The following is a 26,612-nucleotide window of genomic DNA, read 5'->3' as shown; positions in this document are numbered from 1 at the left end:
GTGTGCACTTAAGGCAGAAGTGGAAACTCGCACTGTGAATCAGAGCTTGAGCCAGCCTGGCGGCAGCGATTTAACGACAGTTCGAAAGAGAAGTTGAGAAAGGGGTGAGTTTGGCAGCACCGAGCGCCCGCCGCCAAGGGGTGGGGCCGCACCGCCCAGGGTGCGTTTCCTCCCGGCCCACGCCGCCTTCGCCAGCCACGTGACCCGCCGTGTTGTGGTCCAGCCCGCGTGGGTGGCGGGAGCGGCGGGGGGGCGGGGGCGGGGAGGGCCGGGTCACGTGACGGGGTTTAAATCTCCCGCAGCCGGAGCCGCGGGGGCGCCAGTGCCGCGAGTCGAGCGGGAGCAGAGGAGGCGACGGAGGTGGGCCAGAGAGGCAGTTTGGAAGATGGCGGACGAGGCGGCGCTCGCCCTTCAGTCCGGCGGCTCCCCCTCGGCTGTTGCGGCCGAGAGGGAGGCCGCGTCGCCACCCGCCGGGGAGCCGCTCCGCAAGAGGCCGCGGAGAGACGGCCCCGGCCTCGGGCGGAGCCCGGGCGAGCCTGGTGGGGCGGCCCCCGAGCGTGAGGTGCCGGCGGCGGCCGGGAGCTGCCCGGCAGCGGCGGTGGCGGGCGGGGAGCGGGAGGCCCAGGCGGCGGCGGCGGCCAGAGGAGACAATGGGCCGGGCCTACAGGGCCTATCCCGGGAGCCGCCACCGGCCGACGACTTCGACGACGACGACGACGACGACGACGAAGGCGAGGAGGAGGAAGAGGCGGCGGCGGCGGCGATTGGGTACCGAGGTGCGCAGGGCGCGGGCGGCCGGGACTGCGCATCCCCTCCTCCCTCTCCCGGGGCCCCTCCTGGGGTGGGGTCGGTGGGGGGGGTTCCCTGGTGCGGGCTGGGGGCTCAGGGCTGGCTCTTTGGCGTGCCCCTCCCAACCACAGCCCTCCTGAGCTGCGCGCCTCCGGTGCTGCTGGCCCGGCTGCTGCTGGCTTGGCTGCGCGAGCGGCCCGCGGACTCGCTCCCTCCCTCTCCTCCCGCCTTCCTTCTGTCCGCCGCCCGCCCGGGCTTCGCGCTTTGCGCAGCCGCCGGGCCGGGAAGCTCTTGCAGTTGGTTTAAAAATGTTTCTCTCTCCTCCTACTCTTATAACATATTGCTTTTGTTAGACATCTTTTGCTTCCCACCCCCCGCCCCCCCCAGCACAATTAAATCTGCAACTTTTGCGTGTCCCTTGCATCGACCTTTTGCAGTCGTCTTTGCAAACTGACACCTGTGCAGTTGGTGACTTTTGACAATTGGTGACTGTGCAGTCGGTCTTTATTTTTAAACTAGTTTAAATTTTAAACAGCAAAGTTATTTCTAAAGTCATAGCCTGCAAAATTTGAAGAGCATAAAGACGTTACGTAAAGACATTACCCTTCTGTGGTGCAATTAATAGTGGGCATAGGAGTGATAGTACTTGTAAGAGCACTTTATATGCATAGTATTTCTCCTCTAATCATGTTCTTATAATGGTTTTTAGATTAAGTATAATCTTTTTGTGTGTGTATATGTAACCTTGAAACACGAATTGACATTTTTTCTGGCATACGGCAAGCGGTTGTTAGTTGTATATGTCATGTCATCTTTGAAGGTTTCTTATTTTCCATCTGAGGAGTTTCTGCCCTGTCTTTATCAGTATTTGTATCAAATCCAATCAGTGGACCATTTGACCGTCTGTAAAGGTAACAACGTGTGCATTAGGAACTGGATTAGTAAAACGACCCCTGATTTCAAGAAACACACTTTAATAGGGGAAACGAATAATGCAAAGATATCGTTGTATACTTAGTATTATGTAAGAGAAGTGCAAATTGCTGTACTTCATTTGAACGACTTTTTTGGTGAATTTTTGTGTGACAAGTTTCATGAACTCCATTATTTGTGATCGATAAAGTCAATCTAACTAGGTTACTACTTTTTGTGTTTTGATTAGGTAGACTCAATTTATTTAAATTTTGACGAACTGAAACTTTTAGATTCTGGGAAGAAGCGCTAAAAATGAGGATATACTGCTCCTGTGAACGGTGAAAGCTAACCCAGTAGGCATTCTTTACACGGGCTGTATAAATGTTAGGTGCTTTATTCAGGAGTGGGCCTGGTGGCTTAGTGGTTAAGTTCGCGCACTCCAGTTGTGCGGCCTGGGGTTCGCAGGTTTGGATCCCGGGCGCGGACCTATGCACGGCTCATCAAGTGGTGCTGTGGCGGCATGACATACACAACATAGAAGCAAGATGCCTACCAATGTTAGCTCAGGGCCAATCTTCCTCACCAACAAAAACCAGAAAGAAAATCTTTGCATTGTAGATCTTCGTACATTTTAGATGTAGATTGTTTAAGCAACCTTGAGTTACTTTTGGTTTCTTTTGCAGATGATCTTCTGTTTGGTGATGAAATAATCACCAACGGTTTTCATTCTTGTGAAAGTGATGAGGATGATAGAGCCTCACATGCAAGCTCTAGTGACTGGACTCCAAGGCCGCGGATAGGTATGGTTTCACAGCTTTAGAGAATAAATGTTTTTTTCTTTGTATTTTTGTTTTATGCCAACTGAAAGTGTAATTCTCTGCCCCCTTATAACCTAGTGATGAGGTTCTTAAGTGCTTGCTGAGATTTAATGTCAGCTTATGTTTCTAGGGAAAGTCTAGTGCTTTGTTCTGTTTTTGTTTGTAGCAGCTCAGGCCCACGGAAGCTGGCATCTGGTATTTCTCAACCAGGTCTCTCTCACACCTCGAGCCCTTTTCACTCATACCTTCTGTGTGGAATACTCTTCCTCCCATTAAGAGTATCTTGCTCCCTCACTTCATATCTCTTCTTTAATTTTTCTTAACACTTTTTTTTTTTTTAATTTTATTTATTTATTTTTCTCCCAAAGCCCCAGGGGATAGTTGTATGTTATAGCTGCACATCCTTCTAGTTGCTGTATGTGGGACCCGGCCTCAGCATGGCCAGAGAAATGGTGCGTCAGTGCGCGCCCAGGATCTGAACCCGGGCCGCCAGTAGCAGAGCCTGCGCACTTAACCGCTAAGCCCCAGGGCCGGCCCAACACTTAACTTTTTTTATTGTCTTGTTTCCTGTACTAGAGTATAAGCCCCATGGGGGCAGGGATTTTTGACTGATTGGTACACTGTTTTGTCAGTGCCTAGAAAAGTGGCTGACACATAGTTTGTGCTCAGTAAATATTTATTAAGTATGTAGATGCAATGGGAAAGTATTTTGAAGTAGAAAACACTATCAGATTTTTATACCAAAGTTATAATGTGATCATCTCAAAAGTAATCTTTTTCTTAATGAGCTCTCATTCTTTCAAAAATGCCTTGACTAAACCTAGGAAACTGATCTAAGAAATTTCAGGGTAAAAAATATCAGAGTGGTGTGTGTCATTTTGGGAGATTGGTTAAGATCAAACTGAAGATTATTACTAGAAAAATTTAAAAAGATATGTATATTTTTTTTTCTTTTGTCTTTAATGATAAATAGTATGGGCTTTTGGGACTGGTAAGATGTTTCCTATATTGATTTGTAGAATCCTTTTGTACATACTTCTGTTATTAATTATGGTGTATTTTTCTAGATTTTAACTGTAGAAATTTAATTCTAGTAGTTAGACTCTCAAAATACATACTTGGTATTTTATAGCTCAATGGACAGGCCCAACTGTTTATTTGATCTCCTCCCCAATTCATTGGTGTATAGCGTTAGCTCTGAAGATGTCATGAGAATGAAATACCTTTATATTGCATTTTCTTTTCAAAAAACCTTACGGATTGCTAATTCATTACTTCAGAAAATAAATGAGATTTTTAATTACTTGGAAGTGGATTTGATCTAATTCTTTTCCTTCTTAATATAGGTCCATATACTTTTGTTCAGCAACATCTCATGATTGGCACAGATCCTCGAACGATTCTTAAAGATTTACTACCAGAGACAATTCCTCCACCTGAATTGGATGATATGACACTGTGGCAGATTGTTATTAATATCCTTTCAGAACCACCAAAAAGGAAAAAAAGAAAAGATATTAATACAATTGAAGATGCTGTGAAATTACTGCAAGAGTGCAAGAAAATAATAGTTCTAACCGGAGCTGGGGTATGTAAGATGTATAAAACACTAGTAAAAGGGGGAGGTGGCATATGTTTTTCTTATACCTTTTCCAGTTAAACATTTTTCTGGGGTAGAAGAATTTATCCTTACATGATAATGGGCATTTGTGTTTGGAAACTGCTAAAAAGTGAGTGCAGCAGCAGTTGCTAAATTGGTCCAGTTTTTTAAAAAACCTAACAACCGTAAAAAAGGTTTGCTTTTTATTTATTAGCACAGCAGGTAAGTGGAATTAAGGTAAGATTTTTGCCTACATTATACCACAGTCCCTAAAGGAGATGCAGGGAATTCTGCTTGCATTCAAGTGTCAGGGTCTGATGCAGAAATTGGGTATTTGTTGGATCTTCATGGGAAAACCAGGAACCTAATTGGTATTCACAAGTAAAGAACTTAGTATTGGTAGATCCCTGCTTCCCCTCCCTTTTAAATTAAGGTGATTGTGGTGGCTTGACATTTTTCATTTGCCCCACTTTAGGATTGCAGTTAACTAGCTACCTAAGGCTATTGCGTATTGTGTGTTAGTGACCCGGGCAGCTGCTGGAGTAGAATTCAGTTCTGCTTTCTGCCCTTTTGAGTTAAGGGATGGTATTATTTAATCTTAAATGCTCATCAAGAATAGTTGTGCTAAGGGCCGGCCCCGTGGCTTAGCAGTTAAGTGTGCACGCTCCGCTACTGGCGGCCCGGGTTCGGATCCCAGGTGTGCACTGACGCACCACTTCTCCGGCCATGCTGAGGTCGCTTCCCACATACAGCAACTAGAAGGGTGTGCAGCTATGACATACAACTATCTACTGGGGCTTTGGGGGAAAAATAAATAAATAAAATTATAAAAGAAAAGAAAAGAATAGTTGTGCTTTGCTCCCGGATGTGATTTAGACAAATTTGTTTTACTCTGAGGTCAAAGCGGAGTCAGCTCTGGTAAAATTGTGAAACAAAAAGATAACTTCTGAAATCACCATTTGAAATGTCGTGGTTTATTTGTAGAAAAAGCATAGTGTTTAAATCTAGTCTTAAAAATTAAGAACTGAAATACTTTACAACAGTTTTTATTTTTATTTATTTATTTATTTTTGTGAGGAAGATCAGCCCTGAGCTAACATCAATGCTAATCCTCCTCTTTTTGCTGAGGAAGACCAGCTCTGCGCTAACATCTATTGCCAGTCCTCCTTTTCTCCCCCAAAGCCCCAGTAGACAGTTGCACGTCATAGTTGCACATCCTTCTAGTTGCTGCATGTGGGACGAGGCCTCAGCATGACCCGAGAAGCGGTGCATCGGTGCGCGCCTGGGATCCGAACTCCGGGCCGCCAGTAGCAGAGCGCGCGCACTTAACCGCTAAGCCATGGGGCGGCCCCAACATAGTTTTTAAAGTAAATACAGAAATTTAGTATTCTTGAAGTAGTAGAACCCTGACCAGATGAGAGATTTCTTTGGAAGTACTTGACTATGATAGAAATTCTTGCCTGCTTTATAGTTAAAATAACTTGAAATAGTTTATCATCTTCTCAATCAAATTGCAGTTGCTTTAATTTGTTGGTTAAATGCTTAAAGGTTTAAAATTAGCCTGACTTAAACTTCTTTGCCCCCTTATGAATGGAATATGTGGTGGATTTAATTATACTGTTTTTGGGGTGTTTTATTTCTATTTGAAATTATAGTGGGGCAGTACATCTCTTCCCCCAAAAAAGTTTCAAACTAAAATATTTTTTAACTGTTCCCTGAAGGTATGATAAAAGAACTAGTAATTATAAAGGTAGAGGTAGAAGATTTAATTATATAAATTATGCCATGCATATTTCAGGTTTCTGTTTCTTGTGGAATACCTGACTTCAGGTCAAGAGACGGTATTTATGCTCGCCTTGCAGTAGACTTCCCAGACCTTCCAGATCCTCAAGCAATGTTTGATATTGAATATTTCAGAAAAGATCCAAGACCATTCTTCAAGTTTGCAAAGGTACTATGAACTCTTCTATTTGTCCCTTTGGCCTCCGCTCATGAAAAAATATTTTGTTCACATTCAGACTTCTAAAGCTTACTACTAGAAAATTGGGTACTAGTACTGTCGTGGAGTAAGACCACTGAAATAAAGTCATATCAGTCAGAATTCCCTTCTTCCTGAAAGGGACTGTCATTTACTCTTCTTCATTTTAGGATTGATCTTATTTTCAAAGAAGAGGCTATTTCACTTTTTTGCAATTTGCACTTCAGTAATGGCTTTTACATTTGTCCAGGCCTTTTTAGAGGTTAGAAGACCATATAAAAGTAACATCATTGTTTTGATTTTTACTATTTTTTATGGGTCATAAAGATTATAACATCTGCTTTGGTATGTATTACAGTAGCCAGGTTTTAACACATGAGGACGTGCCTGAAAAATTTGTAATTAGGAGTGGAGAAGATTCTTAGGTTGCATTTTAGTTAAGGTTGCTCTTTTCTGGTCTAGAGTCTCTAGAGCTGCGCTGTCTAGTTCAGGAGCTACTAGCCACATGGGGCTGTTGAGTACTTAAGTGTAATGAGATATATAATGTAAGTGTGGAAGACACACCAGAATTTGGAAACCTAGTATAGGAAAAATAGAAATATTATTAATTTTATTTATTATATATTAACAAATATTGATTATATGTGAAAATAATAATACTTTTGATAACAGGTTATAAATTATGAAAATTTCATGCTTTTAATGTGGTTGCTAGAAAATTTAAAATTACATACATGGCTCACATATTTCTTTTGGGCAGCTCTGCTCTACAGTATAGTTTGATACTACATTATACCATTCCCAAGAGATTTTACTCAGAAAACTTTTATTTTTTTTCCTAGAGTTTATTCTTGTGGAAAGAAATTGTTATTACTAAACTTCAGTATATTTGAAAAGGTCTTTTTGTATTAGTGACTATTTTTTAGTGAATCTAGAAATTAGATGAACCTGAATTTTAATTAAAGGGTAACCTCAGCTACTTTCAAATCATGTGGTCTATTTATGTAACTATACGAAAAGCTCTGCAAATTCAGAATAAATGGTGTTAGTTTAAACTGTCTGACTATCTTTAAAGAAATACTTTGTTTCATCCAACTGTGGTTATAAATAGGAATTAGAGTAAAATGGGGAAATTATATTAAAATTTCTTGGATATGATTTAATTGCTAAAACTGAAAATTAAATTGGAAAAATTTTCAGGCTACTAAGAGAATTTTTAATCTTTCCAAAAATCAACCTGAAACATAAAAATTTTGCACACTTCATGTATCAGCAGTAATGATGGTCATTTAAGCTTTAGAACAGACATCTGGTTCAAACTGAATTGAATAAAGAGTATAAAGTTAGTTTCTTTTTATTTTTCTTAATTACAAGATTATGAATTAGTGAAGATTTACTGTTTTAACATAGTGCTGTTCATGGTACTACTGCATGATTTTGAAGACGGGTGATACATTACTTAGTTATAGGGTTCTTGAATTGGACCTAGGACACTGGCATTCTAATAGCTCTAGTTAGCAGAAATGAACACTTTTAGAAGGCCAGCAGGTAACCAGAAATTATTATTTTAATCTTATATCTGATTATAAAAACTTGATTCATTAGTGCATTTATATAATGCTCACAAGATTTTTGCTGTAAATTCTGTGTTCTGAGAGGAAGCAAATTATGTTGCCCAAACCAACTTGTCAGCATTTTTTCCTATTAAGTATATATTAAATTGCCTGGTAAAGGAGTAACCTGACGCTTGGAAAAAGTGTGGTAACTGAGAATAGGAATAGCAAGGTTGAGAAAGACTGTAACCTTAGTTACCTAATGAACAAACTGGGTATTCATTTTTAGCTTAGACCAGCTTTGACATGTAAAAATCTGTAGAAGCAATTCAGAATTACTCTGATAAACTATAAGAACTTTTAAAAATGCACTTAATAGAAATCTAGACAGTGCATAAGGGAAAATATGTGAATTACAGTAAAAATGGTACACTGTTAATGAGTTACTGTTCTTAACCACTGTGTACAGATTTTATACCACCTGGGAGAAGAAAAGGTTGGAGGGGTAGCATTTTCCACTTCTCTAAAAGTTTTAAGAATTTATGCATGTTTTTACTGTTAGTTAATAAAGTGAAAAAAAATAAATTCAATCATTTATAAGGTGTAGCCTTTTCTAATCTTGTTTATATAAATTTAATTTTGCTTAATTGGTTTTCTGAGTTTTCATTTAAGTTATGGTAAGAGCTAAAGAAATTAACCTTTATAACTGCTAGTCGTATAGAATTGTTGTACTTTAATTCTCACATTAGGAACTGTCTAAAAGAAAGCTTCTAGTTGCTGAAGTTGCATTTAAAATTAATAGTAATAGGTAGGAGAGGCTGAGTTAATTTGGATGTAAAAATGAATACTGAGGGGCCGGCCCGGTGGCACAAGCGGTTGTGTGGGCGCCCTCTGCTGCGGCGGCCTGGGGTTCGCAAGTTTGGATCCCGGGTGTGCACTGATGCACCGCTTGGCAAGCCATGCTGTGGCGGCGTCCCATATAAAGTAGAAGAAGATGGGAACGGATGTTAGCCCAGGGCCAGTGTTTTAGTGTTTTTGTGTAAAAGAATTCAAAGTGGTACCACAGCTAGGCACACTGTAATACCCTGGTTCTCAAACAGGGAGCAATTTTGCAGGGGATGTTTGGTAACGTCTGGAGACATTTTTGAGAGTCAAGACTGGGGGTAGGGGTGCTAATGGCATTTAGTGGGAGGAGGCCAGGGATGCTGCTAAATATCCTACAACGCTTAGGAGAGCTCCTCAAAGCAAAGAATTAGCCACCCCAAAATGTCAGTAGTTTGAGAAGCTGCTCTAATTGGCCAGGAACCTCTTTAACATACCTCTCCATTATTTGGAATTTCCAGTCTAAATGAAATCTAAGTTTCTTCTCAATAATTATTTACAAGCAGTGGCTTGATACATGTGTAGAAATTCTTTCCTTCCAAAATGTCTAAATTTCACCAATAATATTTCCTGTTTTCATGGCTTCATATTAAATTCATTTTCTCTCATAACCAGCAAAAAAGTCATAAACTATCTTGATGAACTTTCTGCCTAGTATAGCAACTGGTAGGAAATTTTAGGTTATGAGTATTTTATTCACGTAATATTTTAGGAATCTAGTAAAATATAATATACCCTCCCCATCCTCCATTTTTGGATACTATCCTTCATTCTTTGTCCTCACTAATTTCTCCTTAAGCTTTTCCCTCAGTGTTCATTTTTTTTTTTTTTTTGTGAGGAGATCAACATCTGCCCATCCTCCCCTTTTTTTGCTGAGGAAGAGTGGACCTGAGCTAACATTCGTGCTGATCTTCCTCCACTTTATGTGGGACGCCGCCACAGCATGGCCTGACAAGTGGTGCATCGGTGCGCACCAGGGATCCGAACCCAGGCTGCTAGCAGCGGAGCGCGCACACTTAACTACTACGCCACAGGGCCGGCCCCTACATGATTTTTAAGAAAAGGCTGCATAGTACTGTTTTATAGTCATACCAACTATATTTAATCAGTTTCCTATTAATGGCTATCTAGAGTTGTTTTTAAGGCAGTCAAAACTATCAGATTAATATAAGAAATTAGCATCTTTCATTATCATATTAGTGTTCTGTGTGGATGACTGCTTTTTACTACTGGCCATGGTATATCTTTGGATCACCTGTTTGTTCTTAACTATTCTTTTCCATTGGGATCCTTTTCTTACTTAGTTGTGGGAACATGATGTTGAAGAGTGTTTTTATGTTAGAAGATGATTGGAATTCCAGCCTCCAGTAATCCCATGAAGAAGTGCAAAATGAAGTGTACTTACTAGACTAGTCTTGATTAGTCTTACTAGACTAGTTTGCGGTACCTAATGAAATGGTGCTTGCCTAAAAGAAAAATAAGAAACCTGAGGTTGAGGGATCAAAAATTGAAAAGGCAGTATTGCATAGTGGTTAAGAGCTGCACTTTGGTATCAAAACTGGGTTTGAATGATAGCTCTGCTACTTACTGGCTTTTGTGACTTTTGGCAAGTTACTTCTGTGCTTTGGTTTTTTCATCTGCAAAATGAGGATATATATGTCTACAGTAGGGCCAGCAAATCTTTTCTGTATATGGCCAGGAAGTAAATATGACCTTTGTGGACCACATAGTAGCTCTGACCTGTATTCTTTGTTTTCCTCTACACCCCTTTAAAATGTAAGAACCAGCCCTCAGCCTAGTCTACAACATTATATTAAAAGTGCTCCTGTTTTGCCTGGTACGTACTAAAAGTTCATTAAGTGATAACTAATAGCTTGATTAATTGAAATTCTCTTGTGTTAGGTTAGTACATGGGTTGGCTAACTACGGCCTTAGTCCAAATGTGGCCCACTGCCTGGTTTTTTTTTGTGTGTGTGTGAGAGGAAGATCAGCCCTGAGCTAACATCCATGCTAATCCTCCTCTTTTTGCTGAGGAGGACCGGCCCTGAGCTAACATCTATTGCCAATCCTCCTCCTTTTTATTCCCCAAAGCCCCAGTAGATAGCTGTATGTCATAGTTGCACATCCTTCTAGTTGCTGTATGTGGGACGCGGCCTCAGTGTGGCTGGAGAAGCGGTGCATGGGTGCGCGCCCGGGATCCGAACCCGGGCCGCCAGTAGCGGAGCGTGCACACTTAACCGCTAAGCCACGGGGCCAGCCCCCCACTGCCTGTTTTTGTATAGCATATGAGCTAAGAATTTTTAAATGGATGGGGAAAATGAACAGTATTTCACGGCATATGAATGTTGTATGAAATTCTGTCAGTGACCATAAATAAAGTTTTATTGGGACACAGCCTTGCTCAGTCATTTGCATATTGTCTATGGCTGCTTTTGCACTACAATGGAAGATTTGAGTGGTTGCGACAGAGACTATATAGAGAGAGACTGTATGACCCACAAAGCCTTAAATATTTACTATACGGTGTCCTGTGTGGGAAAAGTTTGCTGAACTTGGAGTTCCTCAGGGAACCAGACTTAGAACAGTTGAATTTCTTTGTCAGGTGACTAACTGTAATTTGTAAGTATTGATTAGGTAAGATATTGAATAGTCTATTCAAGTGTAGTTTTTTGGAATGAATGAAACCAGACAAGGGATTATGAGGATTTTCCTTACCAGGATGGATCAGTTTTACTTCTCTCTTTGGCAGCATGGAGAATTTACGTTCTAGTTTCCTACCAACTCTTCTTATTGCCTCCCTCTGTGCTGAGGGAGGAAGGAGGTAGATAATAGCAAATAGTGGCATCTCGAACTTTGATGAGCCCTTTTAGTTTTGAGGGGTTGCAGTTAACACTCCTGCCTTTGAGTGGGGTCTCATTCATATTACTGGAAATTTTGGGAAGAAATCAAGCAGAGAGCGTCTCTGGAGGAAAGCCATCATTTCTGCATGAAAACTCACTCTGGCAGATAGTTCTAAGGTTTAGTTTTGACCACATTGGTTGCCTATGGCCAATTACTGAATTGTTTGCATGTTTCTGCACACAGCTGTGTGGAAGCAACGTCTTTTTTTTTTTTTTTTTTTGGCGAGGAAGATTTGCTCTGAGGTAACATCCATTGCCAATATTCCTCTTTTTTTGCTTGAGGAAGACTCGCCCTGAGCTAATAACACCTGTGCCAGTCTTGCTCTGTTTTGTATGTGGGTCATCGCCACAGCATGGCTTGATTATTGGTGTACGTCCAAGCCCGGGATCCGAAACGGTGAACCCGGGCTGCTGAAGCGGAGTGTGCTGGACTTAACCATTACACCATGGGGCCAGCTCCGAACGTGTTTTGTTTTTTGAGGAAGGTTGGCCCTGAGCTAACATCTGTTGCCAGTCTTCCTCCTTTTTTCTTTTTTTTCTCCCTGAAGCCCCAGTAGATAATTGTATGTCACAGTTGTACATCCTTCTGGTTGCTCTCTCTGGGACGCTGCCTCAGCATGGCTTGATGAGCGGTGCACAGGTCCACGCCCAGGATCCGAACCGGCAAACCTAGGCCACTGAAGCGGAGCGTGTGAACCCAACCACTACGCCACCAGGCTGGCCCTCTCACGACGTGTCTTTTTAATAGCGTTTTTGAGCCTTTGGTCCCAGCTCTCTTTCCACTCAAATCTATAAGGATCCCTATGGAAGTAACAGAATGGCCCAGACTACACAATTGGTTCCAGGCCCACGTGATTGGTTCCTGAATAGGATTTAGAATGTTCAGATTTGGGATGGCCTGTCTTGCTTAGAACAGGGTAGCATGTTGCAGGAAGAATTAATCCATACTTTATCTGAAAGCTGTATCTGCAGCCATTTGGTTTTTAGCAAACTTTTCATGTTAAGAGCCTGCCTTATGAGTAGTTTCTGTTAAAACAGTCCTTCCAGAGTAATTCTTTTTCATTTTTTCAGATTATATCCCTTAGTTTGAACACAGTGTTTAAATCCAATGATTTAGACATGGTCCACTGCATATTTGAAAGAAAATAGACCAAGTTAAGATTCAAATCACTTAGGTTCTATCACATGAAAGGTTTATAAAATAAAACAAAAAAAGTCTTCAGAAATTATCCCCACTATAGGAATGGATTCGTAACTTTAAGGTTTAAACTACACTGAACTATTATGGGTTGGACGTGAAGGGAAACATGAAGGGAGTGCAGAGCCGAATCTAGTATCCCACACCTTTGTGCTTCGTACCCTCCCCTTTAAAAAGGAGGGCGGTGGTGATAAGGCACACACAAGTTCATTCCAAGACGGTGGAGTCTTGGTACTCTTGCTCCCCGACACTGCTTTGGAGGTAGTCATTTGTTCTTGTTCTGCGCTTGGTATGCTGTTACCACTTCCCTTACTTCTTGAGATCCTATTTTATCTGTTGCCTAGCATATTCTGATACTTGTTAAAATATTCTAACAGCTGTTTCCAGAGGGAGCTTTAATAAGATTCTGTGATTAATCCTCTAAAGGTAAATGTAAATGTACTAGAACAAAGCATCCTGGAGAGAAAGCAGTGGTTAATATAGCACAACCCAATGGTCCAAAACAATGTGGGTTTCAGTTTTCTATAAACATGAGTTTTAATAAGCTCTTCACTTGTTACTTCTTTCTATATGCATTGTCTGTTTCTTAAATTGCAAAGTTGTCCATGAAATTCATGATATTTGAATGAGGCAAAATTTTTGGATTTTTATGTAATGCAGATTTTCAGTAGCATATGGACATGTATGTGATAGCTGTTATAATGAGATTTGCTTATTATTTTTACCTAAAAGGTATCCCTGTAGATTTTTTAAATTTGAAATATTAAATAGGTTAAAAGTCATCTAATCTTTTTTTCCTTTTTATTTTTTATTGCGGTAACATTGTATAATCTCATTAAACTTTTTTGTATAATGTCAGAAGTGCAAGTTCCCACTCACTGCTGTTTATAGCTTGTTTGTATCCTTCCTGACTTTGTTATATGAACATACCTATATACATGTGCATATAATTTCCATTTTTGCTTAATAACAAAACAACAAAAAAACTATACGCACTGGTGACTAAGTGGCTTTTTTCACTTATGTCATGCACCATCTTCCAGGTCAGTGCATCTGGACCTCCCTCATTCATTTTAATGGCCGCATACTCCACTATTATGGATGTACCATATTTCCACAACCAGTCTCCTATTGATGGACATGCAGTTGTGTCTAGTTTTTTGCTAGCATTGTAATAGGTTAGAGGCTGTAATGAATGGTAAGGAAGTGTTGGTAGCACTACTTTAAACAAAAAAGTAGAGAAGAAACTTCCTTTGCCATGGTCACTTAAATGAAATTTAATAGAAACACTGTCAGAAGTTGAGAGGACCAAAATTGATACTTTTTCTCTGATCTTTTTGCCATGTGTATATCTGAATTCTTTGTTTTTAAAGAAGAAACAGCATTGAAGCATTATTTGGGGGGAAAAACACACACACAAAATCCAGCAACTCAGCATTCATGAGCAACTCATTACTATACCAGTATGTGCCTGTGCAGTGGAAAGAAAACAATTTTGGTAAGGAATTAAAACTTTAGCTTTAAACTTCCAACAGGTTAATATTTGTAATAAATGATGAATCAAAAATTTTTAATATTTTTATGTTGACAGTGCCTTTTTTTAGTTTTAGAAAAGAAGTCACCATACCTTTGATATCTTTCATTTCAGTTTAAACTTTCCCCCTTCTTCTTTTAAAAAAAAAAAACCTGAATTTACAGCCAATAAAAATTAGATCTATCCTAAGGCGTGTATTTCTTCTGATTTATATTAAAATATCTATTAACATTTATTAGAGATGTTTATGGGTCGACTTTATCCTTTTCTTCAAGGGGCCAACTTCACTAATTGCTGAATTTTATACATATTATAGCAACAGTCCTTTTGTAGGTGTGTGTGGCATCCATCTAGATGCTTTGAGATGTTCATGTATTGTTTTTTAGATTATTTATACATGGGGGATTATCAGTAGTTTTTTTGTTAAACCTAAACATATGACATCTGTTATACTTATTTCTTTAATCTTTTTTCTGCCTTTTGCATTATATAGGAAATATATCCTGGACAATTCCAACCATCTCTCTGTCACAAATTCATAGCCTTGTCAGATAAGGAAGGAAAACTACTTCGCAACTATACTCAGAACATAGATACACTGGAACAGGTTGCAGGCATCCAAAGGATAATTCAATGTCATGGTTAGTAAACTTGAGAATTGCTTTCTGTTACTTGGTTAGTTAGTTTTATAGGAAAAATTAGGATTAGAAAGTAGGCTGCCATCCAGGAATGGAGATTAAGCATCCAGGAATGGAGATCAAGCCCTATTATTTAATCATGTTACCTGATCAATTATAGATAAATTCAGAAAAAAATGAAACCAGCTTGGCCTTGACACTTGTTTGTACAAAACATCAGATATTAATGTGCTTTTGGATTTCAAAAGATGCAGCAGTTGCATTCCACTAAATTATTTTAAATAACCTTTTTGATTACAAAAGTAATATTAGCCAGGTATGAAAAAACATGACATCTTTAGTTTTTGAACGAAAGAAACTAGGTAGTTCAGATGTACAGATTTCACAAATTTAGACGACTTTCACAAATTTAGACGACTTTCAATCTAAAGTATGAACAGACCATTTTCTTATGTATCTAAACTGTTTTTAAAACAATTGTTAAGCTAAGGTAATACAATTGTAAACTTCCAATTCTGCACTGTTTTATCCCAGGAGGAGTTGGTTTATTTTATTGAAAAGAGTAGCTTTATGAGGCATCATTATATCAATGTCTCAGTAATTGAGGATTGGATTCTCTCCTTATTTATTATCTATATAATTATTTTAATTATTCATCACCCAAATTCTTCCATGGAATCTCTTAAAATTTTGGAATTCACTAAATTTTCTGGTGTGAAACTTTGTTTTATAACCTTTGTGGTATTTTAAGAAATGAAAACATTCCTTTAATAAAGCCTATGTGTATGTTGGTTGTTTTTAGGTTCCTTTGCAACAGCGTCTTGCCTGATTTGTAAATACAAAGTTGACTGTGAAGCTGTACGAGGAGATATTTTTAATCAGGTAATTTATCACTCATATTTTAGGAATTGTGCATGTCTCTGATCTGTTTCTTCTGTTGCCTCCAAATCCTTTTTTTTTGAAAGTATTTATGTGGTACAGAAAGATCCAGGAAGAGAGTGTTAACCATTGGGAATTCTGGTGAAATTACATAAGAAGCTTTCAATACTTTAAGTTGAAAACATTGCTCCATAATGTCTCTAAAATGATGAAATTGGCTCCTTAATATCTAAGCCTTAAATAAAAACCCAGATCATAAAGTGAGGTGTTGCTATATTTAGTTTTTCTCCTTACTTTCCCTTTTTAGTGCCTTTCAGATTTGGAATCTTAAATTAGTTGTGGTAATCCTTTAAAACATTTAAAAAATTATTGTAAAAGGTATTTCATGTATGCCCACTATCAAATTATATACAGGAAAATATGGCAGAGAATAAAAACCTTCCAGAAATAAATTCTATGTGCTTAGCTGCATGTATAATTAATCATATACAGTCATGCACCACGTAATGACATTTCAGTCAACCACAGACCGCATACATGATTGTGGTCCCGTGTTAGTACCATATGGCCTAGGTGTGTAGTAGGCTATGCTATCTAAGTTTGTGTAAGTAGACTTTATGATGTTCACATGATGGTGAAATCACCTAACAATGAATTTTTCAGAACATATTCCTGTCATTAAGTGACGTATGACTGTATAGTTATGAGAGGAGGACAGCATATTAAAATGGAATCATTATCTTACACAATTTTTTAGAGAATTAGGTCTTGTGTGTGCATATATACCTATACATGCTGGTTTTTCCTTTTAATATACAGTGGACTCTTGAATATCAAATGTAGGACTACAGATATTATAATAGCAACATTGTATTTCTTTGTATGTTAATAAACTAACCAGTTATTGACAGTTGACACTGACATTTAGGTTGTATCCAGTTTTCCCTGGTATTTATCCACAGCTTTTCTTTCTTTTTTTCTTTTTTTTTGTGTGGACCATCAGCCCTGAGCCAACATCTGTGCTAATCCTCCTCTTTTTTTGCTGAGGAAGACCAGCTCCGAGCTGACATCTATTGCCGATCCTCCTCCCCTTTTTTCCCCAAAGCCCCAGTAGATAGTTTGTATGTCATAGTTGCACATTCTTCTAGCTGCTGTATGTGGGACACGGCCTCAGCATGGCCGGAGAAGCGGTGCGTCTGTGCGCGCCCGGGATCTGAACCCGGGCCACCAGCAGCGGAGCGCGCACACTGAACCGCTAAGCCACGGGGCTGACCCCACAGCTTTTCTGTTTTGATAATTTTGAAATGCCTTCTTAGGAAGTGCGGAAATGTTGAGTATTTCTAACTTGGGCTTTCCCTTCTCTTCCCCACCTCAACCAAAATCTGGAACATGCAGGTGGTTCCTCGATGTCCTAGGTGCCCAGCTGATGAACCACTTGCTATCATGAAACCAGAGATTGTATTTTTTGGTGAAAATTTACCAGAACAGTTTCATAGAGCCATGAAGTATGACAAAGATGAAGTTGATCTCCTCATTGTTATTGGGTCTTCCCTGAAAGTAAGACCGGTAGCACTAATTCCAAGTAAGTTGGTGATGATCTGTAATGAATATTTGTATATATATTGCCCCAAGTTGTGGGTCTGTACAATAGACCCCAGTGATCTTGTTCTGTTAAAAAGTGGTGAAGAGCCAAACTTTATTTTTTAGGTGACATTCTTATGCATGAAGATTGGTTAATCTGACATTTTGGTGGAGGGAGAGGACTGTCAAAACAGAAGTAATGTTAGATTCTAATGTATATGAAAAATTAAGACAAGGGAAACAGTTCAACTAAAACTTTTCAACAGAACGTGTTTTCAATGTGGCAGGAGTTAGCTTCAACTACTTTACATACACCTAGGAAATAGTCCTTAATCTATGTATTTTTAGTCTTTATTAGATTATACTTGATCTTTCAAATTTAATTGATTTCAAGTCCAGTAAGTTCAAAAGTATAGCTTGATGGAAGTGTAAAGTACTCATGTATGACAGAATGTGGGAGTTCAAAATAATTGGTTTTTGTAAGAATAACAGTCATGCCTTGTCATAATTATTATATGTGGATCTACTTTACCCATAAGGGTATTTGTGTGTATCACAATGCTCAAATACAATTTAAGTCCCTTTTACTCTCAGAAATATTTCTTTTTTTTTTTTTTTTTTTTTGTGAGGAACATCAGCCCTGAGCTAACATCCGTGCTAATCCTCCTCTTTTTGCTGAGGAAGACGGGCTCTGAGCTAACATCTATTGCCAATCCTCCTCCTTTTTTTTCCCCCAAAGCCCCAGTAGATAGTTGCATGTCGTAGTTGCACATCCTTCTAGTCGCTGTATGTGGGACGCGGCCTCAGCACGACTGGAGAAGCGGTGTGTCGGTGCACGCCCGGGATCCAAACCCCGGCCGCCAGCAGCGGAGTGCGCACACTTAACCGCTAAGCCACGGGGCCGGCCCAGGAATATTTCTTTAACACGTGCTTTCATACCACCTTTTTCCTCCCTCTAGTGAGGAAACAAGGGAGAGGGAAGATTGCCGGGGGGATTCAGTAGCATCAAGTGTGCCCTAAAAAGTGAGGGAAGGAGTAGAGGAGAGAATATCAAACCCTTAACCAGGGAATGACATTAGACCCCTACAGCAGCAATCCAATAGGCAGCCAGAGGAAACAGCTGGAAGAAACAAGGAGTTAAACGCTCCTACCCTACATATGGTGGCTTTAGCAGTTTAACTCAGTCTTCCTAAATAGCTGTGAAATTCTATTAAAGTAGAATATAGGACAATTTGTAATTAAATAAAACATGAAAACTTAATGTATAAGCTCCTTTATTTTTTTGAGTTATTTTTTCTCTTTAAAGGTAAGGCAGAGAAATTCTTAAGTTTTTTGTGAGTTAGTAGAATAGCTTGTTGGGGATAGGCAGAGGTAATTTTTAAAAAATGTAGACAGGTATATATAATAGTGGAGAATAGTCTCGTATGAATTTTCACACTCTTCATCAGGAGCTATTTCAGTAGAATAACTCACTATGTGTCAAGAACTCTTCTGTGCATCTGACATATGAATTCATTTAATCTGCACTGCAACTTTGTGGATAAGCACTGCTATTATCCCCAATATACAGACAAGGAAGTTGAGGTACAGAGTAGGAAATTCTGGGAAGATTGCTCAGAGGTAACCAGGTAACAGGAGCAGAACCTGAAATTTTATAAAAGATGATTAACTGCTAATTTTTTTACTCAATAGCTTGATGAAATGTAACGGTTTGGTTAAGTACTAGTGGTGGGTTTCTTTTTTGGTATTAGGAGCGTGTTAGACCTTTGCATAGTGTATTGGTTGTGGCTTTATTAACTTACCTCCCTTTCCTTTTTCTAACTCTTATTTTTCACCCTATTTTTAGGTTCCATACCCCATGAAGTGCCTCAGATATTAATTAATAGGGAACCTTTGCCTCATCTGCATTTTGATGTAGAGCTTCTTGGAGACTGTGATGTCATAATTAATGAATTGTGTCATAGATTAGGTGGTGAATATGCCAAACTTTGCTGCAACCCTGTAAAGCTTTCAGAAATTACTGAAAAACCTCCACGAACACAAAGAGAGTTGGCTCATTTGTCAGAGTTGCCACCCACACCTCTTAATATTTCAGAAGACTCAAGTTCACCAGAAAGAACTTCACCACCAGATTCTTCAGTGATTGTCACACTTTTAGACCAAGCAACAAAGAGTAATGTTGATGATCCAGATGTGTCCAAATCAAAAGATTGTGTAGAAGAAAAACCACAGGAAGTACAGACATCTACTAGGAGCATTGAAAGTGTTACTGAACAGTTGGAAAGTCCGGATTTGAAGAATGTTGGCTCCGATACTGGGGAGAAAAATGAAAGAAGTTTAGTTGCTGAAACAGTGAGAAAGTGCTGGCCAGCTAGACTGGCAAAGGAGCAGATTAGTAAACGGCTTGATGGTAAGAAAGGCTGTGGAGCCATTTTGAAGGTATAATTATTGTAACAAAATATTTGCGAGAAATGAGCCATTTTGGCAGGGTAGCTTTATGCAGCTAAATGTAACAGTTGATTGTGTTTAGAGAAACTGTAAAGTTGAGAATGTAAGCTAGAGAAAGATAAACAGTGGTATCTTACATGGGGAAGAAATAGGGTGTTTAATTTATAATTAAAGTGTGCCCTGTACCTTGTGTTTCTCTAGGGAATAAGCATTAAATTGAGAAGAAAACTGGCAAGTATTGAGAGCTCTGCCATTGCCTGGTGAGAGCTTTAGCTGGTAGAAATGATGCCTGAGATTTGGGTGCTTATTGTGGGTTAGCTGCTTTACATACATTCTATTTTAATCTCATGAGATAGGAACTATTATTACTTCTGTGCTACAGGTGGGGAAACTGAGTACAATAGAGCTTAAGTATCCCATGCAAGGTAACTCCTAGGACGTGCAAGAGCCAGATTGGATTCCAGGTCTATCCTCAGAGCCTATCCTCTTAACCACTATGCTTTGTTGTCTCAGATCTAGAAAACATCTCTCTGATTCCTCTCCACTGAATATTAGGAATAGCATCTACCCTGTTTTGACACATGGGAAGTCTTTACCAATTAGTATTAAATTAATATAGATGAAATCACTTTTTTGGAAATCAGCATTTAAGTCCAAGTAGTATATACAGTGAAAAATTCTAATTTAATCAAAGTAAAAAACATGTGCTCTTGGGGCCGGCCCAGTGGCATAGTGGTTAAGTTTGCACGCTCTGCTTCCGCGGCCCAGGGTTTGCAGGTTCGAATCCCGGGCGGGGACCTATGTACCAGCTCATCAAGCCATGCTGTGATAGCGTCCCATATAAAGTTGAGAAATATGGGCATGGATGTTAGCCCAGGGCCAATCTTCCCCAGTAAAAAAGAGGAGGATTGGCAACAGATGTTAGCTCAGGGCTAATCTTCCTCACACACAAAAAAGCGCTCTTTAACGTAGATGTAACAGTCTTGTATGACTTAAACATTAAATCCCACTCCATTTACTATACATGGTGAAAACTGACAAATTTTAGACAAATGTATTAAGTGTTCTAATCATTTGCTGTAAATGAATCTTAGTTCAGTTGAATAAGCCTTTATGCCTTTTCCATACTACAGTTTAGCAAGTTCTGGAGATAGAACAATTGATCTACTGATGTTTGCGTATAATTATAAAAATAGGTGACATTAAAAAAAGGTAGATGCTACTTAGAGGGGTTTAGGTTATAGAAGGCTTTCCGAAAAACCTGACTCCTGACTTTTGGTCTTAAACAATAAGTAGCGAGTTACAAGTAGGGGAAGTTTTTCCCAGGGAAAATGAGAGAAGGTGTATTAGAATGCTTATGTTTGCAAATGTGGCAAGAGTCAGAAGTAGAAAAATTGCTGTTGATTTAGTCAGGTAATATAAGTCTCTACTATGTACAAAGTCTCCTTATGCACTGGAAGACTTTGCACTGGGGATTTTCTTTGCACTGGAGATTTTCTCTGAATATCTTTTGACAGATGGATCAAACACACAGAACTCTTTGCCCCAGGAAACAAAAATTAAACCTGGAGCAGTCTCTTTGGTATTATACTTTGGTTTTACTCGACCAATTTAGTCCTTAAAGGTACAGGCTTTGGAATTAGACCTGAGTTGTCTCAGATCTACCTTGGGCAAAGTCATTTAATCTCTCTGTTTCTTAACCAAACCTGTAAAATGGGAATAAAATAGCACACATTTCATAGTATTGTGAGAATTTATAAAGATAACCAATATAAAGAGTATAAAATTGTAGCTGTTAAAACCAAATAACCAGACTTGACTCATTTTAGTTTGCCACTATTTCTGCTATGAGGTCAAGCTGAAAAGAAAGTGAGAACATATATGAGGTAAACTTTATATCTGTCTTTATGGTTGCCAAGAAAAGGGCAAAAACTAACAGGTACAGGGTACTTGGGCTGAGAAATAGATTTTTCAGTTCTTCGGGGGGCCAGAGCAGAATGAAGCATTTTTAGAAGCATAGGCCAAAACTCGACAAAGAAAAGTACAGAACAGCCACATGTTGGGACCCTTTAAAAGACTGAGTGGGTGTGATTCAAGGGAGATGGCCGTATCAGAAGTACTGTGATGGGGTTTTCTGTTAGCAGCTAGAATACAAGTACTTGATGCCCTTTCTCTGATCATGAAAATTAATACTAGTGGCTTAGAAAACTGAAGAATACTATGTATTCCCTTGAAACAGAAGGAAATAAGTGATTTTCACACTCTAATTTGTGATCTAATAGTGGATTGTGAAATCAGTTTTGTGGATCAGAATGGTCACATCTATTAGGTTGTTTCAGAGAACTGGGTCATGATAGTGAATAATAAAGTTAGAAAGCTATTTTGAAGAGAAACTTAGGTATGTTTGGTAGATGGCATGTCACGCCAGATAACTATGTAGTCGTTGGGCTTTTGTGAATTGGTCTGGGATATACTGCAGTAACTGTAACGTTATGTGTGAAAACGCAGACTTAAGTTAGAAGCTACTTGTTTTTGTGAATTTTAGGGTAGAAAACATTTCATCATTAATGTTTAGGGTTCCCACCCATTCTCTTAAAAATCACAATGTAAACAAAAGAAGCTAACCCAAATTTGACCAAGCTGAGACTTGTAAAAACTTTATTAGTATTCATAGACTCAAACTGATGCTTTTAAGAGAAGAACATCTCAGAGGAGGTGCTCTTGACCTGGGGTCCAAAGTTGAGGGGAGAGAGAGGGATCTCTCCTTATTATCATAGGTCAAATCTTATACTGTGAATGCAAATTAGGGAGGGGGTTGGGGAAGAAAGGTTTAAGTCCAGTGCTAGATCAGTGCTTTTCGCACTTTAATGTGTATAGGACTGTTGTAAAAATAAATTCTGATTCAGTAGGTGGCTGGTGGGGCCCGAGAATCTAAATTTATAACAAACTCTCAGGTGATGCTAGCATCTACAGACTACACTTTGAATAGGTGGTGAAGCCGTTATTGACAAACTAGTTTAATTTTAGGTTTATAATAGGCAGGCAAAGTTAAATGAAAATATTTAATGAAGATGCTTTGAAAGCATAATATGTGCTTCAGAGAAGGTATATTCAATGAATATGAATTGGGTTATCTAACACAGGCTGAGCTGGATACTTCATCTCATCAAATCTGTTCAAAGGAGTTGGTTAAGTAACCTTTATTGCACATGGTTTTCTACATTTTTTCATACTAATATGTATGAAAATATTTAGGGTTGTTGTGAAAATATTTCATTTTCCAGATGAGGAAATTGAGGCACAGAGAGAACCACCCAAATTTACAAAGCTGGTGAGTGGCAGAACTAAAATTTGCACCCACCACTTAGTTGAGAGCTTGTTTTTTAAAAACACTGTAGAAATAGCCTCTAGTAATGATACTTAGGTAAAAGGCAGAGCTGGAACCTATGTTTATTCTAGACTGCCCAGTCAGACCAAGTTAGTCTTAAAAAACTGGAAATAACTTCTTTCTCATTTATTACTTTATTTCAGGTAATCAGTATCTGTTTTTACCACCAAATCGTTATATTTTCCATGGCGCTGAGGTATATTCAGACTCTGAAGAAGACATCTTATCCTCGAGCTCTTGTGGCAGTAATAGTGATAGTGGAACGTGCCAGAGTCCAAGTTTAGAAGAACCCATGGAGGATGAAAGTGAGATTGAAGAATTTTACAATGGTTTGGAAGATGATGCTGATGTTAATGAGAGAGCTGGAGGAACTGGATTTGGAGCTGATGGAAGTGATCAAGAGGCAGTTAATGAAGCTATATCCGTGAAACAGGAAGCAACGGACATTAACTATTCATCAAACAAATCATAATGTAATAATTGTCCAGGTACAGGAATTGTTCCACCAGCATTAGGAACTTTTAGCATGTCAAAATGAATGTTTACGTGTGAACTCAACAGAGCAAGGAAACCAGAAAGGTGTAATATTTATAGACTGGTAAAATAGATTGTTTTTTCATGTGTAATTTTTAACTTCCTTATTTCTGTACTTGTACACTCAACACTAACTCTTTTTTTAAAAGAAAGGTACTAAGTATCTTAAATCAGCTGTTGGTCAAGACTTTCTTTTAAAGGTTCATTTGTATGATACATCCATATGTATATATAATTTTGTTTTTGCCTAGTGAAGTTTCAACATTTTAAAGTTTTCAAAAAGCCATTGGAATGTTAAATTAATGTAAAGGGAACAGCTTATCTAGACCAAAGAATGGTATTTTCACACTTTTCTTTGTAACATTGAATGGTTTGAAATCCTCAAATCTCTGTTCTGCTAAACTTTTGATTCTTTATTAGCACAATTACCTATTTTTAAACACTGGCATTTTCCAAAACTTGTGGCAGCTAACTTTTTAAAAAATTTCATGACATGCAATGTGAGTAGAAGGAAGTCAGCAATATGTGGGAGAGCACTCAGTTGTCTTTGCTTTTTAAAGTAAGACGTGGTGCTAAGGGTATCAGGAACATTGTATTGTTCAAATGAAGATGGCTTTTGTACTTCCTGTGGACATGTAGTAATGTCTATATTGGCTCATAAAAGTAACCTGAAAAACAAATAAATGCTTTGGAAATGTTTCAGTTGCTTTAGAAACAATAGTGCCTGTCTGGGTCCCCTTAATCTTGAGAATATTTGCCATTGTTGTTTAAATACCTATCAATCAATCACTGTGGTAGAGCTTGCATTGATCCTTTTCCACAAGTATTAAACTGCCAAGGTGTGAATATGCAAAGCCTTTATGAATCTATAATAATGGTACTTCAACTGGGGAGAGAGTAATGTTTTGGACTGCTGCTTTTCTCTTCCATTAATGAGAGCAACAGGTCTCTGATTACAGTTCCAAAGTAATAAGATGTCAATTATAACTCAGCCAGTAAGTACATGTCTCCTGTTGGGAGGATTTGATGTAATAAACACCAAACTGCTAGCCTAGTATTACAGAGATGAACATGATGTAGCTTGTAATAGAATAGTTAATGAATGAAACTAGTTTCTGTAACGTGTCTTTATTTAAAAGCTTAGCCTGCCTTAAAACTAGAGATCAACTTTCTCAGCTGCAGGAGCTTCTAGCCTTTCAAAGAAGTTCATATAAAATTGCACAGTAAGCATTTCTTTTCCACACCTTTTCCCAACATTACTCCCAAATTATTCCTATGTTGTTTTAGTATTTACTACAATAAAAAAAGTTTGACATATAGCTGTTCTTTAAGGATAAAATACCCAGCTAAGACCATTACTGCCAGAGAAAAAAATTTTACTGAATGGGCATTTCTCTACCTAAAAGATGTCTCAATCTGAATTTATTTGGCTACACTAAAGAATGCAGTATATTTAGTTCACCATTTGCATGATGTGTGTTTGTGCTATAGATGATATTTTAAATTGAAAAATTTGTTTTAAATTATTTTTACAGTGAAGACTTTTCAGCTCTTTTTATATTGTACATAGTCTTTTATGTAATCTTACTGGCATATGTTTTGTAGACTGTTAATGACTGGATATCTTCCTCCAACTTTTGAAATACAAAACCAGTGTTTTATACTTGTACACTGTTTTCAAGTCTATTAAAATTGTCATTTGACTTTTTTCTGTTAACTTACATTGTTTAAGGTATAAAATTTTAAGATGATATAGAATTTGTATAGTTTTGAAGGCTATATTAGATGCTTTCTTCTCAACATTTCTTCATTCAACTTATAACAGAAGAATGGTACTTAAGCAAACACTGCCCAAGTGCTGGCTGCAGCAGTTGGTACACCAAAACCTCTCCTCTCCTTAGAGTTCAAGTCCAAGCCTTAAACTCAAGCTAGGATGCTAGCAGAAATAAGGAGAGATGGTCTAATGACCTCTACCCACTTTTGAGTGACTGTCAACTGGGACTATTAAAAGTCACCTGGGAAACTTTATTTAAAGTATATATAACCTGAGCATCACCTCTTAAGAGATACACATTTAACTGGCAAAGGTGGGGCCTGGGCAAATTTAAAAAAATGCCTGCAGAGGGCCAGTGGTGTAGCGGTTAAGTTCGCACACTCTGCTTCAGCAGTCCAGGGTTCACAGGTTTGGATCCCGGGCACGGACCGATGTATCACTTGTCAAGCCATGCTGTGGTGGCATGCCATATAAAGTAGAGAAAGATGGGCACGGATGTTAGCCCAGGGCCAATCTTCCTCAGCGAAAAGACAGGACTGGCATCGGATATTAGCTCAGGGCTAATCTTCCTCACACACACACACACACACACACAAAATGCCGTCAGGTGATTCAAAGGTATAGCAAGAGTTGAGAAAGGCAAGGAATAGGGGAGTAGGGGAGTTCCTTCTGCACTTAACGCTCCATTCCTAGGAGCTGACCTAACAGGGAGGGCAGACTTACATAAAACAAGCAGACTAGTCCCAATTTATCTCTAGAAATATTGCATCAATTAGCAAACACTGGTAAGGGTGGGGAGCTATCAAAATAGGGTGAATTCTTTAGCAAAGGAGGACAAAACTACCATAAGGAGTTTGGATGGCCGAAGTGTGCAAGAGGTTGCGGAGCGGGAAAAGGCTGAGAACAGGAGCATTTGCCCTTGCTTTCGGTGAGCTCACCATACTCTCTTTAGGGGAAGTCTGCCCTATGCATATTACACTTTGATTTAGGACTTGCTGTTAAACTAAACGCAGTAAAAATCATCTCTAAGACCAAATGTCTATTAGTAGAAATTAACCCTAATGAATGGTCTTTATGAGTGGACCCTATGAAAAGGCTGGGACTCGTCACTTAGGTCTCTCAGTTTTAAAAACTGCCTTCTGGTTTTATTTCATTTCAAGGCACATCTTGGTCCTACTGCTTTCTCAGTCAGTCTGAACAATG

General features: G+C 38.9%; 1 protein-coding gene across 3 annotated transcripts; it reads left to right on the top strand.

The window, feature by feature from the left end:
• Positions 1–319: 319 nt before the first annotated feature.
• On the top strand, positions 320–25,352 carry SIRT1 (sirtuin 1). 3 transcript variants are annotated; one of them, XM_087432142.1, is made up of 9 exons: positions 320–776; positions 2,388–2,504; positions 3,869–4,110; positions 5,921–6,073; positions 14,661–14,808; positions 15,608–15,687; positions 17,080–17,266; positions 19,112–19,704; positions 23,245–23,547. In XM_087432142.1, the coding sequence occupies exons 1-9, from the start codon at positions 386–388 to the stop codon at positions 23,383–23,385; spliced, it is 2,052 nt and encodes a 683-aa protein (XP_087288268.1). In that variant the 5' UTR covers positions 320–385; the 3' UTR covers positions 23,386–23,547. The 3 variants fall into 3 exon arrangements, with proteins under 3 accessions (XP_087288268.1, XP_004427133.2, XP_014640403.1); XM_004427076.3 differs by having other exon boundaries at positions 335–776; positions 19,112–19,675; positions 23,245–25,352; XM_014784917.2 differs by lacking the exons at positions 320–776; positions 2,388–2,504; positions 3,869–4,110; positions 5,921–6,073 and adding an exon at positions 14,007–14,131 and having other exon boundaries at positions 19,112–19,675; positions 23,245–25,352.
• Positions 25,353–26,612: the final 1,260 nt, after the last annotated feature.

This window comes from Ceratotherium simum, chromosome 6 (assembly GCF_057802395.1).
Source record: "Ceratotherium simum simum isolate JZ-2026a chromosome 6, ASM5780239v1, whole genome shotgun sequence".
Taxonomy (NCBI): Eukaryota; Metazoa; Chordata; class Mammalia; order Perissodactyla; family Rhinocerotidae; genus Ceratotherium; species Ceratotherium simum.
The sequence above is the reverse complement of the archived record's forward strand: the minus strand, read 5'-3'. Positions and strand labels throughout refer to the sequence as shown.

What these genes read in the sequence shown, in the direction of transcription:
- SIRT1 (XM_004427076.3), top strand. Translation starts at nt 386, where the DNA reads ATGGCGGACGAGGCGGCGCTCGCCCTTCAGTCCGGCGGCTCCCCCTCG. An exon ending in TAGTTCTAACCGGAGCTGGG is followed by an intron (nt 4,111 to 5,920) that starts GTATGTAAGATG and finishes TGCATATTTCAG; the next exon opens with GTTTCTGTTTCTTGTGGAAT. An exon ending in CATTCTTCAAGTTTGCAAAG is followed by an intron (nt 6,074 to 14,660) that starts GTACTATGAACT and finishes TGCATTATATAG; the next exon opens with GAAATATATCCTGGACAATT.